This window comes from Pyrgilauda ruficollis, unplaced genomic scaffold, assembly GCF_017590135.1.
Source record: "Pyrgilauda ruficollis isolate IOZ18807 unplaced genomic scaffold, ASM1759013v1 scaffold10, whole genome shotgun sequence".
Taxonomy (NCBI): domain Eukaryota; kingdom Metazoa; phylum Chordata; class Aves; order Passeriformes; family Passeridae; genus Pyrgilauda; species Pyrgilauda ruficollis.
The window spans coordinates 15,263,712-15,280,270 of record NW_024508101.1 but is presented as its reverse complement, the minus strand read 5'-3'; the positions used below and the strand labels follow the sequence as shown (position 1 = coordinate 15,280,270).

The window sequence follows — 16,559 nt, the reverse complement described above, 5'->3', positions numbered from 1 at the left end:
TATTCCTGATCTATCATAAATGAAATTGTACCTTTAAAAGCAGCTGGTAAAGTAAAGTTTTTCATTTGACACAAGAAGCTGAAGCATGTTTCCCTGTCTTAACAGGTTTTTTTTCCCCCTTGGAACCAGCACAGTTACTGTGGGATATAAGTTCACTTGATTTTCAGAGGTACCAGACTGTGCTATAGTGTAAACACAGCTGCTATTGAGTAAAATAGCTTCAGTCTTCTCTAAAGTATACAAGTTCAGTGTCAGTGCAATAATAGATGCTTATTTCATTAACTGTTAGTCTGCCTGTGGACTTCCTTGGCAGACTAAAACAGTGAAGTTCACCATGGGCTTGGCCTTTCATTAACTGATAAAGGAGGGTAATGCTGGAGCTTCCCTGGGAAAGTCTGCATCTCCTAGTCACCCAAAGGATTGGAGAGAGGGGGAATCCCTTCCTCAGATTGTTGTGTTGGAAATATCCATACAATGAAGTGCAAGCCATGTTACTTATGCTGGTTAAGTTAGTTTGTATAGCATACCTGAATGCTGGTTGCTGTTGTGTGTACTTCAAATATCAACGCAGATAAGGTCATCTCATGTTCAGCACTGAGTGGGAAATGGTCAGGAGCAATTTATCAAGGACTGGTGAATGCTGATGGACATGGCCCCTCTATCCTTGGCAATCCTGCTGGTGTCAGGGAAGCAGAGGTAACCACCATCTATATAGAAATCCTGATTTTTAATTTTGTTTTTTTTTTGGTCACTCTATGCTTGTGTTTCATGTGGCTCTTTTTCTGACCGAGAGAAGGTGGGGGTTTTTTTATTATTATTTTTTAGTTTGTGGAGGACAGCTTATTTAATGCATAGTGAAATGGCATAGTGGTACAGCTTAACTAATGAGAATCTCTGCATGGTTGTGCTTATTTCAGACAATCTGGCATAATGGTTCTCTCATCAGAACCAGCTTTAATGACACTGATCTCATAGAAGCGTCTCAGTTCTGCAAGTTCTCGGATTAAAAAAGTGCAAGTGCAGTGTGGAATTTTGTCCGTAGGGTAACTAAAATATAATTTAAACAAAGCAGGTCAACTTTTGTGTGTGCATCCATCCAATGACTGAATACGTGGAGCTTGTTAAATATCAACATTTAGCTTATATAACAAGGCTGAATTCCCTCGTGCTGGTTGTGAGTTGGTTTTTTTGAGGACTGTGGTGTGTAGATCTCCTGGAGCTGTAGGAGCACTGCTCTTCTGTTCACAGCACAGAACCTCTGGAGTGGGGTGATGCTCTGGTGGGTGGAACGCATTGAGAGCAAACAGCTAGAAGGGGGAAAAGGGTTTCAAGTCTTCCCAAACATTATTTGGGACTGATATCCAAAGAAATCAGGTGTTGCTGTAAGTGCAGGTAACCTGAAAGTGTGATCCAAACTCCTGGTTTGCACTCCATAACTCACTGAAAGCTGCTGTACAGCTCCAAAGCCAGGTTGCATTGATCAGCCAAGTTCTAGATGACAGAGCTGTCTTCCCATGGCTTCTCCTGGCACAATGCCTGGGGAGATTTCCAAAATGTGAGAGCCACAGAACAGTGCCAGACTGCTGTGCTGCTCCGTGCAGCCACCTGAGTGAGCCCTGCTCCCTGGCTGCAGGACAAGCTCGTGCTTGAGCTCTGCTGCACATCCCTTCTCAGGAAAAACACAGTCACTGACCTGGAGCTGGATGCTGCCAGTGCTGATGTTGCCAGTTAATGCCTGCTTGAGACCTTGGGGCAGTTCAGGCGAATCTGGAAAGTCAACATTTTCTTAATTGAGTTCCAGTTTCTGGTCTGTGCTTGGGTATTTCCTGTGCTCCATCATCCTGTGGAGGCAGAGCACACTGTGTGACAGCCAGGGTGATGGGACACTGACAGGCTTATAAATAACAGAAGACTGGAAGCTTCATTCATCTCTGCTGTTAGAATTGAATACTGTGCCTGATCAGGAAGATGAAGGGGGTAGTAGTTGTTCATAAATCTTATAAATAAAGGTTTAGCCTAGACATGGTCTCTTCTTTGGCTTTGTTGTGAGTTTGTCCCTGTGGAAAGTTTAGTGTGGGGTAGGATGAATGAGTGGGTGTGGAACTACCTTCTTCAGAGTAGTGCAGCCTTATTTTGCTTAAGTAATGAGTGGAACTACAGCCAAGTTAGGAAGAATGTTCACAAGTCTTTTAAGAACATGTAAGTGGTGAAGTCTGGAAACAAACGTTTTGAGTACATTTCCTTGTTCCATGCTGAGGCTGAGCCCTGAGGAGCTGTTATTCTCAAGAAAAGCCGGACCCCTTCTTTCAGGTTCCTCCTCTTTCTTTAACATCAAAGGTTCTCACAGCACATGTTGAGGCAAGAACTTATTTGGACATTTACTGTTAACACTTTGATTTTTGCTCTCTTCATTGTTGCTCACTTGTTTGTGAAAGCAGTAAAATAAATTACCAAGCTTTCTGCTGAAGCGTTGGTGGGCTTGGTCCCCAGCTTCTTCATGAAAATCTCTGGACTAAGTGGTTAATGTTTAAAGAAGGAAATTTTGTTTCTGAAGCAACTGACTGCTTTCTAGGTGTTTGCTCTTCTTTTTCCCCTTAGTTTCTCTGATCCTGAAACTGCACTTTTTGCTTTTACTGACCCCCTCTTTTCCTTCTTCTTTCCCTTGCTCCCTCTCTCCCCAGCTGTGTGTGTACCAGGAGGAAGAGCCTAACACCCTTTCCTACTTGAGGCTTTTCTTACCAAATCTAAGTTTTTCAGACATGCTACTTCTTTAAATATGTATGATCTAATGTGTCTGTGGTCAGGGAATTGAGTGGTGCTAAAAGTGATCTTGTTGTCTGAAGAATATTCTGGTGTTTGCTCTTTATAATCCATGCAGCACTAAGGATGGAGCAGAGCTGTTTCTAAGGCAGTAGAGAATCTCCACACTCAAAAATGCTAAAACAGTAACTGGTACCACTGAGTGAACACATGTAAGATAATGTTTAAAAGTGCATGGAAAGAAAAAGTGTTTAAAATCCGCCTCGCTCAAGATTTCAGAGTAAGGTTTGAATAAGAAAAGCTCCTGATCTCCCTTACCTGTTGCATTTGCAGCATCTGAAGTGCAAAGGTAGAGTTTTTGAATGTTCTGACTTCAGCATTGCAAGGCTGCAAGAGCATTGTGTTTGGGTTTGTTTGTGTTTTTAAGTGCTTTCTGAGTGATCCCAGCTCCAGAGCTGCCAGGTGTTAATTTAACCTTCCAGTTCATGACATCTTTTTGACACGCTTGGTAAAAGCTGCTTCTTTATGGGGTCCCCCCCAAGTTGATCCTCTTTTTCCCTCGGAAATCCTTGCTTCTCTATAAAGACTGATTTGCTGTGATGTCTCTCCCTTACCTCACAGCACTCTTTTTCTCTCCTTCCTATTTTGATAGCTCCCATTTTATAGAGCTGCAAGTTGTAACCTTGTTTTGCTTGGCAAGTGAGGAGCCTCGATGCAGTTCAGTGCCACTGCAACCTTACTGGGACTCATCAGCATCTTCACCTTTGCCTTCTTGCCTTGAGCACTTAGACTTTAAAAATTACCTCTCCTCCTATGGCAAAGCCTCCTTTATCCTTCACTCCAAGAATTAAAATTAATATCACTTGGACATATCTAAGAGGGAAAGGTGCCATTTTTCTGTGGAAAAGAAGTAGCTTGCACAGATCATCTATGGCACAAAGGTATGAAATAAGTTTTGTAAAATTAAAATTCAGGTGGGGGGTTATGCAGATTGCCTTATTTGAATATTTAAATGTTCTGTAGCTTTTTGATGACTGCTTTATCATTGTTTTCCATATATATGCAATGATGCTCATTTACAGCCTTCCCCAATCAGTTATACAGCAAATGCCACTGCTATAAATAAAATGTCATTTGCAGGAGACAGAGTTTTGGAAGTTAAATGAGGAAGAAATATTAGCTGTGATCAGTTGGTCAGGATTTTCTCTACAGGATTATTACAAGGAGTGGTTGAAATGTGGATTTTCCATTCCTTTCTGATACTAGCCAAAGAATATTTCAGGGTTTCAGATAGTGTTTCACAAAGATTGTCCAAGAGAAAAAAAAAAAAGGCTGGGGATGTTATCTCATGTTGCAGCTTAGCCAATGTAGTATTTGGCAATCAAAAAGCAGCAGTGCTGCTTGTCACCATCCCTGGCCATGCAGTCTCGCCCTCCTCTCTGCCATGGCTGCTGTCTTAATCCTGCAGTCAGCTGTTTCTTCTCTCCAGCAGGAAACTAATAGCTGTTGGGTTGGTTTTTTTTTTTTTCCCCTTGTTCTTTTCTTGGTCAGATCATGCTTTGGCTTGTTTGGTGCTTCTGCACTGTCTACTAAATAATTCAGATATTTCTGTCTAGTTATTCAGTATCACTGGCTTTGCTTTTGGCATTTGAGCTGTGTCAGTAAACTCTTATTTATCACCATCAGGGAAAATACACTTATTTTTGCTGTTACACTCTGAAGCCCCAGCAGTATCTGCCAGAAGCTCGCACGGGCACACCTCAGGCTGCTCCTGCTTCTGCCATGGGCTTTCCTGCACCTGCAGGGAAATCATGTAACCTCCTCTGCAGTTTTATCATGTCTCACATGGGAGTGATAGATTCTGCCCTGCAATGGGGAATCTTGTCCTATCAGTCCTAAAGTAACTTAGATTAGATTAGTTGCAGTGATTATACTCAAGGCTTCCTCATCAGTGACGCTATCTTTGGAGGATATGGAGCAGCTCAGGTCAGAATGCACCTCCTGGTAACAGCACAGGGGGTGTTCAAGAGTGCACAGGAGACCTATGAAACAGGTTGGGGATCAAAGTAAAGTTCTGTTGAACCCAGGCTGCAGAGGGCTTTTTCTTGTACAACTGATGGAACTTAGAATGTAGGATAACCTGCTCTCAGCACTGATTTTTATGAGACCTTTCAATATGCATTGTAGGAAGTTGAGTTTTGCCTCATCTAGGATTTCTGACTTGAGGGTAATAATTTTTTCTCAGCGGTTGGGATGGAAAGTGATTCTATTTAATAAAAATGGAATTAGATGTTCTTATATTTACATTTGGAGACTCGAACAGAGGGACACAGGCTTTGAGATACATTCCCCAGTGATGTCCATGCATGATAGAATAATGGTTTTGTTTTTGGCTTCCCCTCAATTTTAGGGTGATAATTGACAGTCAGGTTTTGACTTTCAAACTGGGGAGTGCATGTGAGTAGGAAATCACTGTGGTCCTGGCAAAGATTAACATCTGGATGGTGTGTAGGTAACATGCATTGAATTGAGCTGGTCTGTTGGGGAGGAGGAGAAGAGAACATCCTTGCAGAAGTGAGACCTGCTGCTGTTTAATTTTCTGTGCTGCTGTTTCTGTGCAGTGCTGGGGGAGGACTTTGGGAAGGGTGGGTCAGTCCCTCAGGGCAGGAGCTGCGAGGAGGAGGAGGAGGAGGAAGGGGTGTCCTCGCTCCTTGTCCCCTGGCTGGCAGAGCAGGGCTCTCTGTGTCCCTGTGCAGATGCTGTGCTGGTGCTGGCACCTGCTGCCTGCAGAGCTCTTTGGGAATGTTCCAGGACTGCTCTACTCATCAGACCTGCCTTGCACCGTAATGAACCAGCAAGATTGAGCTATGACAGTAAAAACCTGAGGCACACAAGTCCTGGAGTGATGCTGGACTCTGAAACATGAGTTTGTGAAGAAGATGACAGGGCAGGCCCAGAGACCTGACTCTTCAAAATCTGTAGTCTCATTTATTTGGGTTTCATCTCAAATGAAGAACTGCTTTTCAGCATTTCTGAAAGCAAGGCCGATTGCTGATGGCCTGGATGATGAGGTGGCTTTGTAGAGTGGGGTCAGTGTGTGTTGAGTGTGGCTGTCACCTTTTAGAGTCCTTTTAGAGTCCCCTTTCCTGTTCATCTTCTTGCCGGTAGGTACCACAGCATCCTTGTTAGGGAAATGACCTCGGATGTCACTTTCCAAAGAGCACCTCTGCAGCCACAGGCTTCTCCTGTTTGTTTGCCTGTTCGGTGCCCTGTGCTGGCCACTCAGGAGTAAGTTAATTTCTTTGTAAGGAAAATCGTTAGTCTTTGTAAGGAGTTCTTAGTCTGTTTTGATCCAACTTGATTTGTTGTGATGACTGCTTTTGCTAAAACTGTGCCCTGTTTGCTTCTGCAGCTTTTATTTGCAATCATGGAGGGGTTTTTTAGTGCCACTACTTGTTAAAATAGGTTTTCTGTCTCTTGGACAGTTTGATTTGCAGTTGCATCTGTTTGTACAGACCTTATGTTCAAATATCATTAGTGGGCATAAAAACAAATAAAGATGCTGTGATTAAGGGCTTTTTAATTGAAATTATTTAAGATTAAATTACTTAGATTGAAATTATATGATACCAAAAGTGCAAAATTTGAAATAAGTTATTTTCTGTCTTAATTTTCACTCCAACCTGCCACTGACAATTTGACTAATGGATTGTTTGTTCAAGGAAGAAGGCCTGATGATCTATGTATACAAAGAAATATAAATGAAATTCAACTCCCTTTCTTTTCCCCTAGTACAAGTGCCAGTATTTTCAAAACAGGAATATAAAGTTCAGCAACTGAGTCAATTTCTAAACCCAAATCTGAGTTGTCCTGTGGTTGTGGTGGCACTCAAGGGAGAGTTGCCCTTTCAGAGTGTAGCTTGTGGATGAGAAATGAGTGTAATATATTACATTTTTCTGTACCGTGTGCCATTTCAATGGCATGACAAAAGAAGGAAACAAGTAGGAGTGTGCTTTTACATACAAAAGGCGTTTTATGTCTTGGATTTTTTCTTAAATGTCTTACTTGCAAGATACCTTCCTTCCCCCACCAGTAATTGTTGTATTGTCTGCAGTGATGACATCCATTAGTTTGCTCTCTGAAACAGGAGTTCGTTTTCAAAGAAGGATTTGGGAGATTGTGCCGAGTTTTTTTCCCTTCCTGTGTCTTGGGTGCTGAGTCAAGCTGAGTGTCCTGTTCAGATTTTGTTCAAAGATTTTCCTGTAAAACATGCACAGAATATGAGTCGGCAGCAAAGACTTGTTTGAACAAATCAAACCTCGTGGCAGTGTTAGGGAACCATTTATTGCAACTTTGTGAAGACTACATTGGCCTTCTTATGTTGTCTGCAGGCCTGACACCCTTTGTAGATTGAAATTAGTTTCCAAACCTGGTGTTCTGAGGTTTCTCCAGTAATTCTCATGTTTTGGGCACTTAGAGATTAATTTGTATCTTTGTTAATTGCCTCAATGAATGTGCAATGAATGTACTTTTTGATTCAAAATGCTTTTCTCTAACATAGTGGATAGGCTCCTCAAAGGGAGTGTGAAAGGTTCCTTCCTCTGCTGGCAGATTAACTCTTGCCTATCACTTCCTCACAGGCTGCATCCCTTTCCCTGTTATTATATTTTATGGGATTCCATACTTATATGCACCAGGGATTCAGATCCAGAGGCAGAAGTCAGTTTCTTTCCATCTGAGCACTCTATTTTATCTCACCATGAATCATACTACATTTTACTGGTAGAATATTTGCTTGTTCATGCTGCTTGTCGTTGTAAGGAGGATAAGCTGCCAGGCTGTTGTCTGGGACTTGGTAGCAGCAGGAACTTCACGTTTTTTCTTCATCTTCTTTTCCAACTTGTAACTTCAGACAGTCATATTCATGCAATAGTACATGAATTTTAAAAGTCAACAATGAAATCGGAGCAGTCTGTTCTGTGTGCTTTCTTTATTTGGCCCATAACCCCTAACGTGCCTGTAGTCTGCATGCCATGAAAGTAGATGAAGAGAGCAGAATAATGTTGAAGATTTTGCATTTAAAAAAGAAACAGAATTCCCGACTGTCTTAAACATTAGAGGCAAACTGTATTTAACAGCTCCTATTTGCAACCATTTACAAACATAAGGGAACTTTTTGGGACACCCTATTGTGTGTTATTCCCCTGTCAAGTCAATGCTCTCTCTGTCCAGTGGCATTTAAATTAGCTGGGAATAGAGCTGTGACTGTTACATTCTCACCTGGACTTAACCTGCAGTCCCATGAAATTGCTTTACTGGCTGGGTAGCACAGCATGGGTTGTAAAGTCAGATCCTGTAATTTGTTGAGCTGGACCTGTGTGTTTCAAGATTCATTAACCAGGCTGCCCAGTTCTAGGTGTGTTACCTGGATGGTCAGGCAGATCCAGGCTCTGAGTCAAATCCTGGAAGCCACTGGACTTCAGACAGGGGTCAGGGTTGGAAAACAGACGTTAATTGACCTAATCTAAGTGGAAAAGATAAGCATCACATATGGTATCAGCAAAATTTTGCTCAATAGGTTATTGGTTGTTGGTTTTTTTTTCTGTGATGTACAATAACTCTAATGAAAGATGGAGTTAAAGGTGGGAGCTCTGGTCCCATTTTGTGACCAAATAGATACTTCTTTCTCTGGTAAATATTTTTATGCAAATAAAAGGTACATTCACAGACATCTCCACATGTTCAAGGCAGAAAGGACTGCCAGGCTGTAACCTTTCAGTCTGCTGTGAGGTTCCTGTTTATTTGACTGTGTAATGCCAGCACTTGCTGCATTTAACCTGACATGAGGGGCTCTGGTTCCCTGGTGCAGCCTCCCCCTGCCGCTGTCCTGATGACACAGCCACCTTGTCCCTGCATGCTGCAGGCAAGGAGGGGCCAGGGGCACAGCTGGGTGCTGCTCTGGGGGTGCTTGGACACCAGTCTGAGTACTGGAGGTGTCTGTGCACGGAGGACAGCAATGTTCAACCCTGTAAATAACTGTGGGCTTGGCTGGTTCAGTGTGCACAGAGCAGCCTCTGCTGGTTCTGCCCACCTTGATGGGTCAGTGCAGGGGAGCTGTCACAAACACAGGCCTTTTATTTTGAATAAACCCCTGGAATAGATAGAACCTTTCTTGTTGCAGTGCAGTGGTGCAGGCTGGCTTTGCATCCTCTGCAGGGTTCTTGCTCATGGTTACCTCCATGTGGAAGGTGTGAAACAGAGCCACACAACTCTGTAAGCCTGGCCTGCTGATGTTGGCAATGGCCTGGATCCTCTTCAGCAGATTCTTTCCCCTTTTTACATCTTATAAGAATTTCTTTGGGAGGGTAAGAACAGAAGGTGTGTTCTTTAAATGCACTTCTCTTTGAGGAGTCTCAGCGTTGCTGTTGCAATGGAATGGATGAACCTGAGTTCTCTTCTGCTAAAGCAGATTTAAAGGGGGCGGCAGGGAGTTGTCAGGGCTACTGGTCTGTGAGTAGAGATTTCAGTCCAGGTGTGAGAGAAATTACAGTAAGTTTTAATAATGAATCTAACTCTGGTGATAACTCCTATTTGCATTTATATACATATATAATCTTCATGTTCAATAGTATCAACAGAATTTTGGTGTTCAGATAAGACAACTTAAAGGAAATATTCTACCTTGGTGGTAGATGGTGGTTCTACCTGCATAAAAGGTGATTCAGTGGTTTGTTTGTCTTTGATAAATCTTTACAGAATCAGGCAAATAAGCTGCTTCTCACAGACCAGCTGTTTCATTTGTGTGTGTAAAAATAATGCTTTAAAGAACTGCAAGTCAGCCAAAGGTTTCTGTTCTCCAAATTGGGTGGTAGAATTCCTTCAGCAGCTGTGACTAATGAAATTGGTAGTATTTTTATTACTTTGTTATAGAGGAATCAAACTTTAATTTGCCTATCCATAGTCTGCTTTCTGGGCCTTGCAGGTCTTGGAAAGATTTGGAGTGTGCTAACAATGCTGAGCCAAGGCTTCTGTGACAGGTAGTTTTCTTTCCTACAGAAACAACCAAAACTGATTTTTTTTTTCCTTCTTGTCACAGGATAGCAATTACAATGGCTTGAAAATTTGAAATTTCAACATAAATTGGACATTGTAAGAAGTCTTCTACTTTGTCTTTTGTTTGTGGGATGTCAGATACTAGAAAGGCTTGTGAAATACTTATTTTGTTTGTACAGCTGAAAGTTAGAAAATACCTAAAATGTTATGCAGGCTTCCAGCTGGTAGGGACTAAAGAAGAGAAGACAAAATTATAAGGAAAGCCTTAAACCCTCTTTTGACTCTAAAAGGCTTGGAGAGCTAGGAGCTTGCATGAAGTATGGGACGCTGGAGACCCTTTCTTGGAGAATTAGGACCTCTGCCAAGGGCTCCAGCAGGGAGAATGGCAGCAGGATGGAGCAGGAGGGAAGGGCATAGATACATAGTGTGTACAATAATACTTTGCTTCCCAAGAAAATATTTTTCATGTCCTGTCTGACAAAAGAGTTGATGTGGTTGTTGAATGACAAAACATGGGTCGTGTTCCATGTGGTGGCCGAGACAGAGGCTGGGTTTGTGCCCACCCTGCTCCTGCATTGTGTCACTGGAGTTAAAAATCCCTCAGGTGGGGGAGAGGAGATGGGCAAAGCCTTGGTGGCTTCGAACACCCCTGTGCTGGAGTCTCCCACATCCTGCAGCTCCGTGGATTTGGTGAGCTGCTCGTCCAAGTGCAGCAGCAGTGATCCTGCAGACACCTGACCTGGGAATTTTAAACAGTTCCTTCACAGGTATTAAAGATTTCCTACACCAGATGCTCTTCTGAATGTTTGTTTGCTTTTGCCCTGATTTCAAGGGTGAGATTTTTGTTCAGACGAGGCAGAAATCTGCCATTGTGCCTGATGGAGGTGGCTGCTGATCTGCTGTGGCAGGTAATCAGCTGTATCCCTCCACAGAGCTGGCAGCAGTGCTTAGCCAGAGTCTGTGGCATTTTTCCCCAGAAGGATGGGGCTGTTTTAAGGAACTGTACTGACCCCAGTGTGGGAGTTTGGGGATTTCTGTGACTGCGAGTGTATTGCTACAAAAGGGTGAATGAAGCTCACACTGACTAGCTTGAAAATTAATTTTCTCCAGCTCTGCTGATTTTGGTTCTGGTTGAGAAATTTGCACAATATATCTTGTTTTGTGCTGAAAACACTTAACTAAGAGTGATATGAAACTCGCCAGTATACCTGGAATGCATTTTACAAACATGTTTATGAATCAAGTACTACGTGTTGTAAGTTGAACCTAAAATTAAGTTGCTTCTACCCTCATAGTTTATCTCATTGGATTCTTTTTGTGCTGTAGAATTTAGTTTTTTAAAAGAAAACACTTCAACTTAAGTTGTCATCCAAGAAGGTCCTTTCAGTTTTTGACTTGGCTCTGTCAGTGAGGAGTCGCAGAGTCTCAGTCAGGCTGGGTGGGCTCTGCCCTCTGAGCGGGTGCAGATGTGTTCTCCAAAGGGCTGGTGTTTTGGGCCTGCCTTATCTCCCAGGGCAGAGGACCCCATGCAGCTGCACTTCTGCCTTAGCTCTGCTCAGGCATTGATAAGCTGTGTGGCTGGGAGTACCCAGTCACACACAAATCTCGATTCCAACACGCTCCCCTTTTCCCCTGGAGCTGCTATTTCATCTTCGTGTAGCAAAAGGGCCGGCTGACACCTATATTCATGACTGACTGTAGTGGTGTTAGAGTAGGAAAAGGGTCTAAAAAAGCTGCTTGGAGTGGTGGGTTTTTTGGAGGCTGTGTGGATGGCTGGTTTCTGCAGTCATAGAAATATGAGAATAGAAGCAGAGGCAAATGAAGTGTAGGTTGGAGCTACGGGAGCATCAGGAATTAGGATTGAGGAGGGGTCTGTGCCCTGTGGTTTGGATCCCTGTCCTGTGCAGCGCCAGGATCGGGCCCACCGTGAGTCCTCGAGAAAAATTAGTTACAAAAAGTTTCATTTCCCCTCCGAGGAAAGGCATAATGGCTGTTTCTCGAGGTGAAAAATCGCAGGTAAATGTGTGAATGGGCACGGGCACCTGGAGGACATTCACCCCTCTCCTGGCGCCCCGCAGAGTGACCAAAGGCAGGGACCCTCGCTGCCCTGGCCGCAGAGCTGGGAGGGCTGCAGGAGCCCTGCCCTGCCCTGCCCGGGCTCGGACAGCCTTCCCCCTGCCCGGCCCGAGCAGCTCCGTGCCCGACACGGTTTGAAATAGGTTTCACTGGGTGCCTGGGCATGGAGGAATTCGCTGAAACCCGATCCTTGCCGGAGCTCCGTCCTGAGGGGTGGCTCCTGTCCCCATTGTCTCGTGCGCCTTTGTTTTAAAATGATATTAAGCCTCAGACACCAGCTGATTTACTTTAATTCAACAGCCAACTTATGTTTGATTTCTTTTCATATTCAAGTGAGCCATCTGGCTTTAATGAACTGTAACTGTTTTTAATGCTGCCTCCAGTTGCTAACATCTGAATATTTCATGTGCAGAAAGGAGATTTGAAATGCAGAAGTGAGACTGAAGAGTCCAAAGTATTTCCAAAGCAGCTCTGTTCCAGCAGTACTTGTGCTCCACTTCCCTCGAGATTTATCAAAAGATAATCTTTGGGGTGCCAGACTGTAAGCAGCAGCCATGGTGGGTGCTAATTACAAGTGCTCTCAATTTTGTGTACATAAAACACCACAACTGCTTATGAAATCCTGAATAACAACCCAACTTGACTTGGGCAGAATATCAATCAGCTTCAACAGGAGCTGCCACTGTTTGGCATCTTCTAAATGAACAGCCTCTTTGGTGCTTGGGGTTTGGTTTTGTGGGTTTGTTTTGGGGTTTTGGTGGGGAGCGTAGTGTCCTAAATATTCTCATGTTGCATAAAGGAAAAAAAAAAGAGTGTAGTTGTGTCACATAGTTTAGTTATAGAAGCTAATTGAGAACTGTATCCCATAAATGGAAAATAGCTTAATTGCCATTAATTCTGAGTATGCTTTGCCAGGGCTACGCTATTCTAAAGCAGTGGCGTATCCTCAGACTTGTGGAATATGTGCTTTGCTCACAGCATTGCCTTTGTTTTGGCTTAGCGCTGTGACAGCTGATAGACTTGGGATAGGCCATTACCGAGACATGTTTTGATTAATGATTAAGAAGTGTTTTGTTGGTTAGTTCTTCTATGTGCGCTGAGCATCATGCCAGTGACATCCTCTTCCAGCATCACTTTATAAAAGATGGAATAGATGGAAGCTCAGTCTGTGTAGGGAGAGGATAGTCTGGGAACGTGTGCTTGAGTTACCTTACCCTGCTCTGCTTTGTCCTCTGAGCCTGGAGCAACTGTGAGCAACCAGTGGAGAGTGAGAGTGGAGCCTGTGCTTAATTTCTCCGTGCCTTTGTCACAGAGGCAGAGCTGGCTTGGGAGTTAACGTGTGACCTTGTAGTTACATGCTGAGCACAGACTTTCTGAGCTGGAGCGGAGCAGGTTATAGGCATATAGCAGAAATTGGCAGCTGGGTTCCATTCCAGACACATTCCTGTGAAGCTGTAATGAGTAAAAGTTATTAGTATATTCTACACAGTAGATTTTTGTGGCATTAAGCTGCCATTCTATAGGAGCTCTTAATGATAACTCTTGCTACTCACAATTTTATTTTTTTTCACATGTAATGAAAATTTTTGAAGTTGGCTGTAGTTTTGATTGTACTTGAACTTCCTACATGACTGAGCACTGCTGCTGGATATTTTATTCTATTCAAGTTTGCTGATTTATTTGTGTGTGAAGGAAGCTACCAGTGTTGTGTATCTCTAAGGGTTATCAGGTAGTCTGCATAGACACTATAGCTGTACAGAACTCAAAATCAGAGACTTTTCAAATGTGTAGGACTTCCTTTTTATAAAGCATTGTTATTCAAAATGTGTTCATTTCAGAAGCACAACCTGTGTTTTTTAGAACCTGATTTTTAGTCCTCTCTATTATTTCAGATATCTCACTTAAATAAAACAGGTGCTTCGCAGACATTCAACAAGAGTGCAAAGGGTTTTTGAAATTACCTTTTTCTTAGAAGAATTTTCAAGCCAATAATCTTGGTTTTATGACCACTCATCTCTTTGATTTATGTAAAGATGTCAGTCAAAGTGTGTTATTTCTAAAGAAAGACTCTTATTTACTATGCAACTTTGCTTTTGTGGAGAATTTTGTAGAGAAACAAAACTTGTGGTTCACTGCTAATGATCTGGTGGGCTTGCTTCAGTTCTGTTTTTACTTATTTTCTAGCATTCATAATGAAATAATTATTTAATTGCTAATAGGAATAGGTTTGTAAATTGGATATTAGGAATAAATGTTTCCTGTGAGGGTAGGGAGTCCCTAGGGTTTCCCAGAGCAGCTGTGGCTGCCCCTGGGTCCCTGGAATGCCCAAGGCCAGGTGGGATGGGACCTGGGCAGCCTGGGGCAGTGGAAGGTGTCCCTGTGTCCCTGCCCGTGGCAGGGGCTTGGAACGAGATGATCTTTGAGTTCTCTTCCAACCCAAACCACTCTAGGATTCTATCTGAAAAGGTGCCATGAAGATTTCCTTACCAGTTGTTCCTTTCAGGTGTTTTCCAGGATCCCCTCCTGAATGTCCCGGCTGCTGTGGAAGGCGGGAGGCGACTCATGACCACCAAACAGTGACAGCCTCGGACCCCCTGCTTCTGGCTGCTGGGAACAGCCCTGGGCTCCTGTGGAGATGAATGGAGAACAGCAGTATGATGCAGGTAACAGTCCAGCACAGCTCCCTGGCCAACTTCTCTAAAAACACTGGCAATGTGGGAGGAAAGTGAGCACAGTGAGTGTCCCACAGTGCGTGTGCCTGGTGCTGCTCACGGGGAGAAGCTCCAGTTTCACAGATTCTGGCTTGTGTTCTGGCTGTGGGGCTGGCTTGGCTGTGTTTGTTACTGCTCTGTGTCAGAGCAGGGTGTATCACTGGCTTAAAGGGAAACAAAATCTGGCCCACCTTGGTGGATGTGTTTTCAAGAAGCTGCGACTTTGCTTTCTGTGGTACCACTATGAGATGGGCTTATGAAAAGGTGGTGTTAACACTTATTATTTTAAGGCATTTATCTTTCAGAGTGGTTAATACCTAGTTCTGTCCTTGTGTTCATCTTCTTCTTAATATTTTGGCAAGCTTTTGCTGCTGGTTGGAAAAGTCAGATAACTGAAGCTGTTTGCTGCCACTGTAATCTGTCCTGTTTTTCTGAAGTGCCTTGGTGTGTCCTCTTTGATAGGCTTGTGATATCAGTCCCTGACCTCCTGCAGCGTGGTGTATTATGAGAAATCAGCTCAGGTTTTGGATCACTTTGGAACACTAGGCCAGGAAGAGTGTTAGTGTGGGATGGCTGGGAATACTAACAGCTTTCTGAAACAGTTCTGGAAGTGTGGGGGTAGGGACCATCTATTTGCTCTGTCTTGCCTGCCATGGTTTGTCTCTTTTTTTTGAGGAGGTCCCTACCTATCACAGTGTATATAAAGCAAATTTTAATTTGTAATTATCAGTGTAAACAACTGGATCAAGATTTTATCTGAGTATTACTTTCCTTTGGTACTTTGTCCAACAAGCTGCTCTTCTCATAGGATAATTCACTACTGGTAATTTTTCTACCTTTACTTTATGGAAATCTAATTGTTGTCAGTGTTGCTGAAGAAATGTTAAACATAATTTTAATTTATAGTGCTTTTTAGGAGAATGGTGTCATCTGCTTTATGATGCTGAAATGTGCTTTTTGATTATTAATTACAGCAAGTCAATTGAGTTGTTGTCAATGTTATATCCTCAAATAGTCCAGAAAAGGCATCATGGGTGTGGATGTGGAATTTCTCCTGGCACATGCAAATACTTTTTCCTTGCCTAGTGGAAACTGCAGGCTTCTGTCACAGAGTGTAAGGAAGGGAGAAGAAGAGTGAGGAGTTGTTTACATGGTCACATACAGTGCTGTGTCCACAGGCTGTGATAGCACATCTCTCAGTCTTAAAACCTATATTGACATTTTTCCATCTTCCTCAAAAAGTAGCAGGTCACAGAGTCCTCTCTGACTATGTGCTTTTGAATAGCTGGGGAAAAGTTTGATACTGGCTTGAAATTACTCAGCAGCTATTTCCCTGAGCATCCTTTTGTGCCAGGTTTGAGTACAGGAGGCTGTGAAGAGCAAACAATAAATGATGAGAGCTTTACTTGCATTCAGAGATAGCTCCCAGCAAATACCTGCGTGAGCATAAGCACAGTGGTTTTGTTGTGCCCTCTAATATTGTTTTCTGAAGTGCTTTTGAGTTACACCAGTCCAAACCACTGCTGGAACATTGCCTTCATATTCTTTGACTGGTGTAATTTTCTTCCACTTGATAATTTGCTGCAGCTTTTGGAGATTCTCCTCTGTTTTTCTGGTTTTACATCCAGGCTCTCTGGCTCCAAGAACCCAGACAAAGCTCAGGGTTGTTGGTTGTGATGTTCCACTGCACTGTGAGAGGAAAAGACAACTTTTATTCTTGTCACAGTCTTTCAACTCCTGAAATTCCAACCTATCTTTATTTATTCATGGCCTCTTAGCTGGTGGAGATGAAAAAGATTAACTGTTATTAAAATCAGATTGAACTATATCTACATTTCAGGGTGAGAAACCTTTGGGTTAGCCTTACTGAAGTCTGCAAGACCTTCAATTGTGATGTGCTTAAATGTCCAATGTGACAGTCTTCAACTAAATCACATTAAAAATGCATGAAAGTTATTT

The 16,559-nt window shown here is 43.0% G+C and overlaps 1 protein-coding gene across 1 annotated transcript in view; it reads left to right on the top strand.

Annotated features, from left to right (window-relative positions):
* Positions 1-16,559, top strand: part of SFMBT1 (Scm like with four mbt domains 1) — a 71,724-nt gene that overhangs the window by 21,731 nt on the left and 33,434 nt on the right. Inside the window, exon 2 of the mRNA XM_041465041.1 lies at positions 14,393-14,552. Within this exon, the coding sequence (XP_041320975.1) occupies positions 14,525-14,552 (28 nt within the window). The 5' untranslated portion in view covers positions 14,393-14,524. The remainder of the gene's footprint in view (positions 1-14,392; positions 14,553-16,559) is intronic.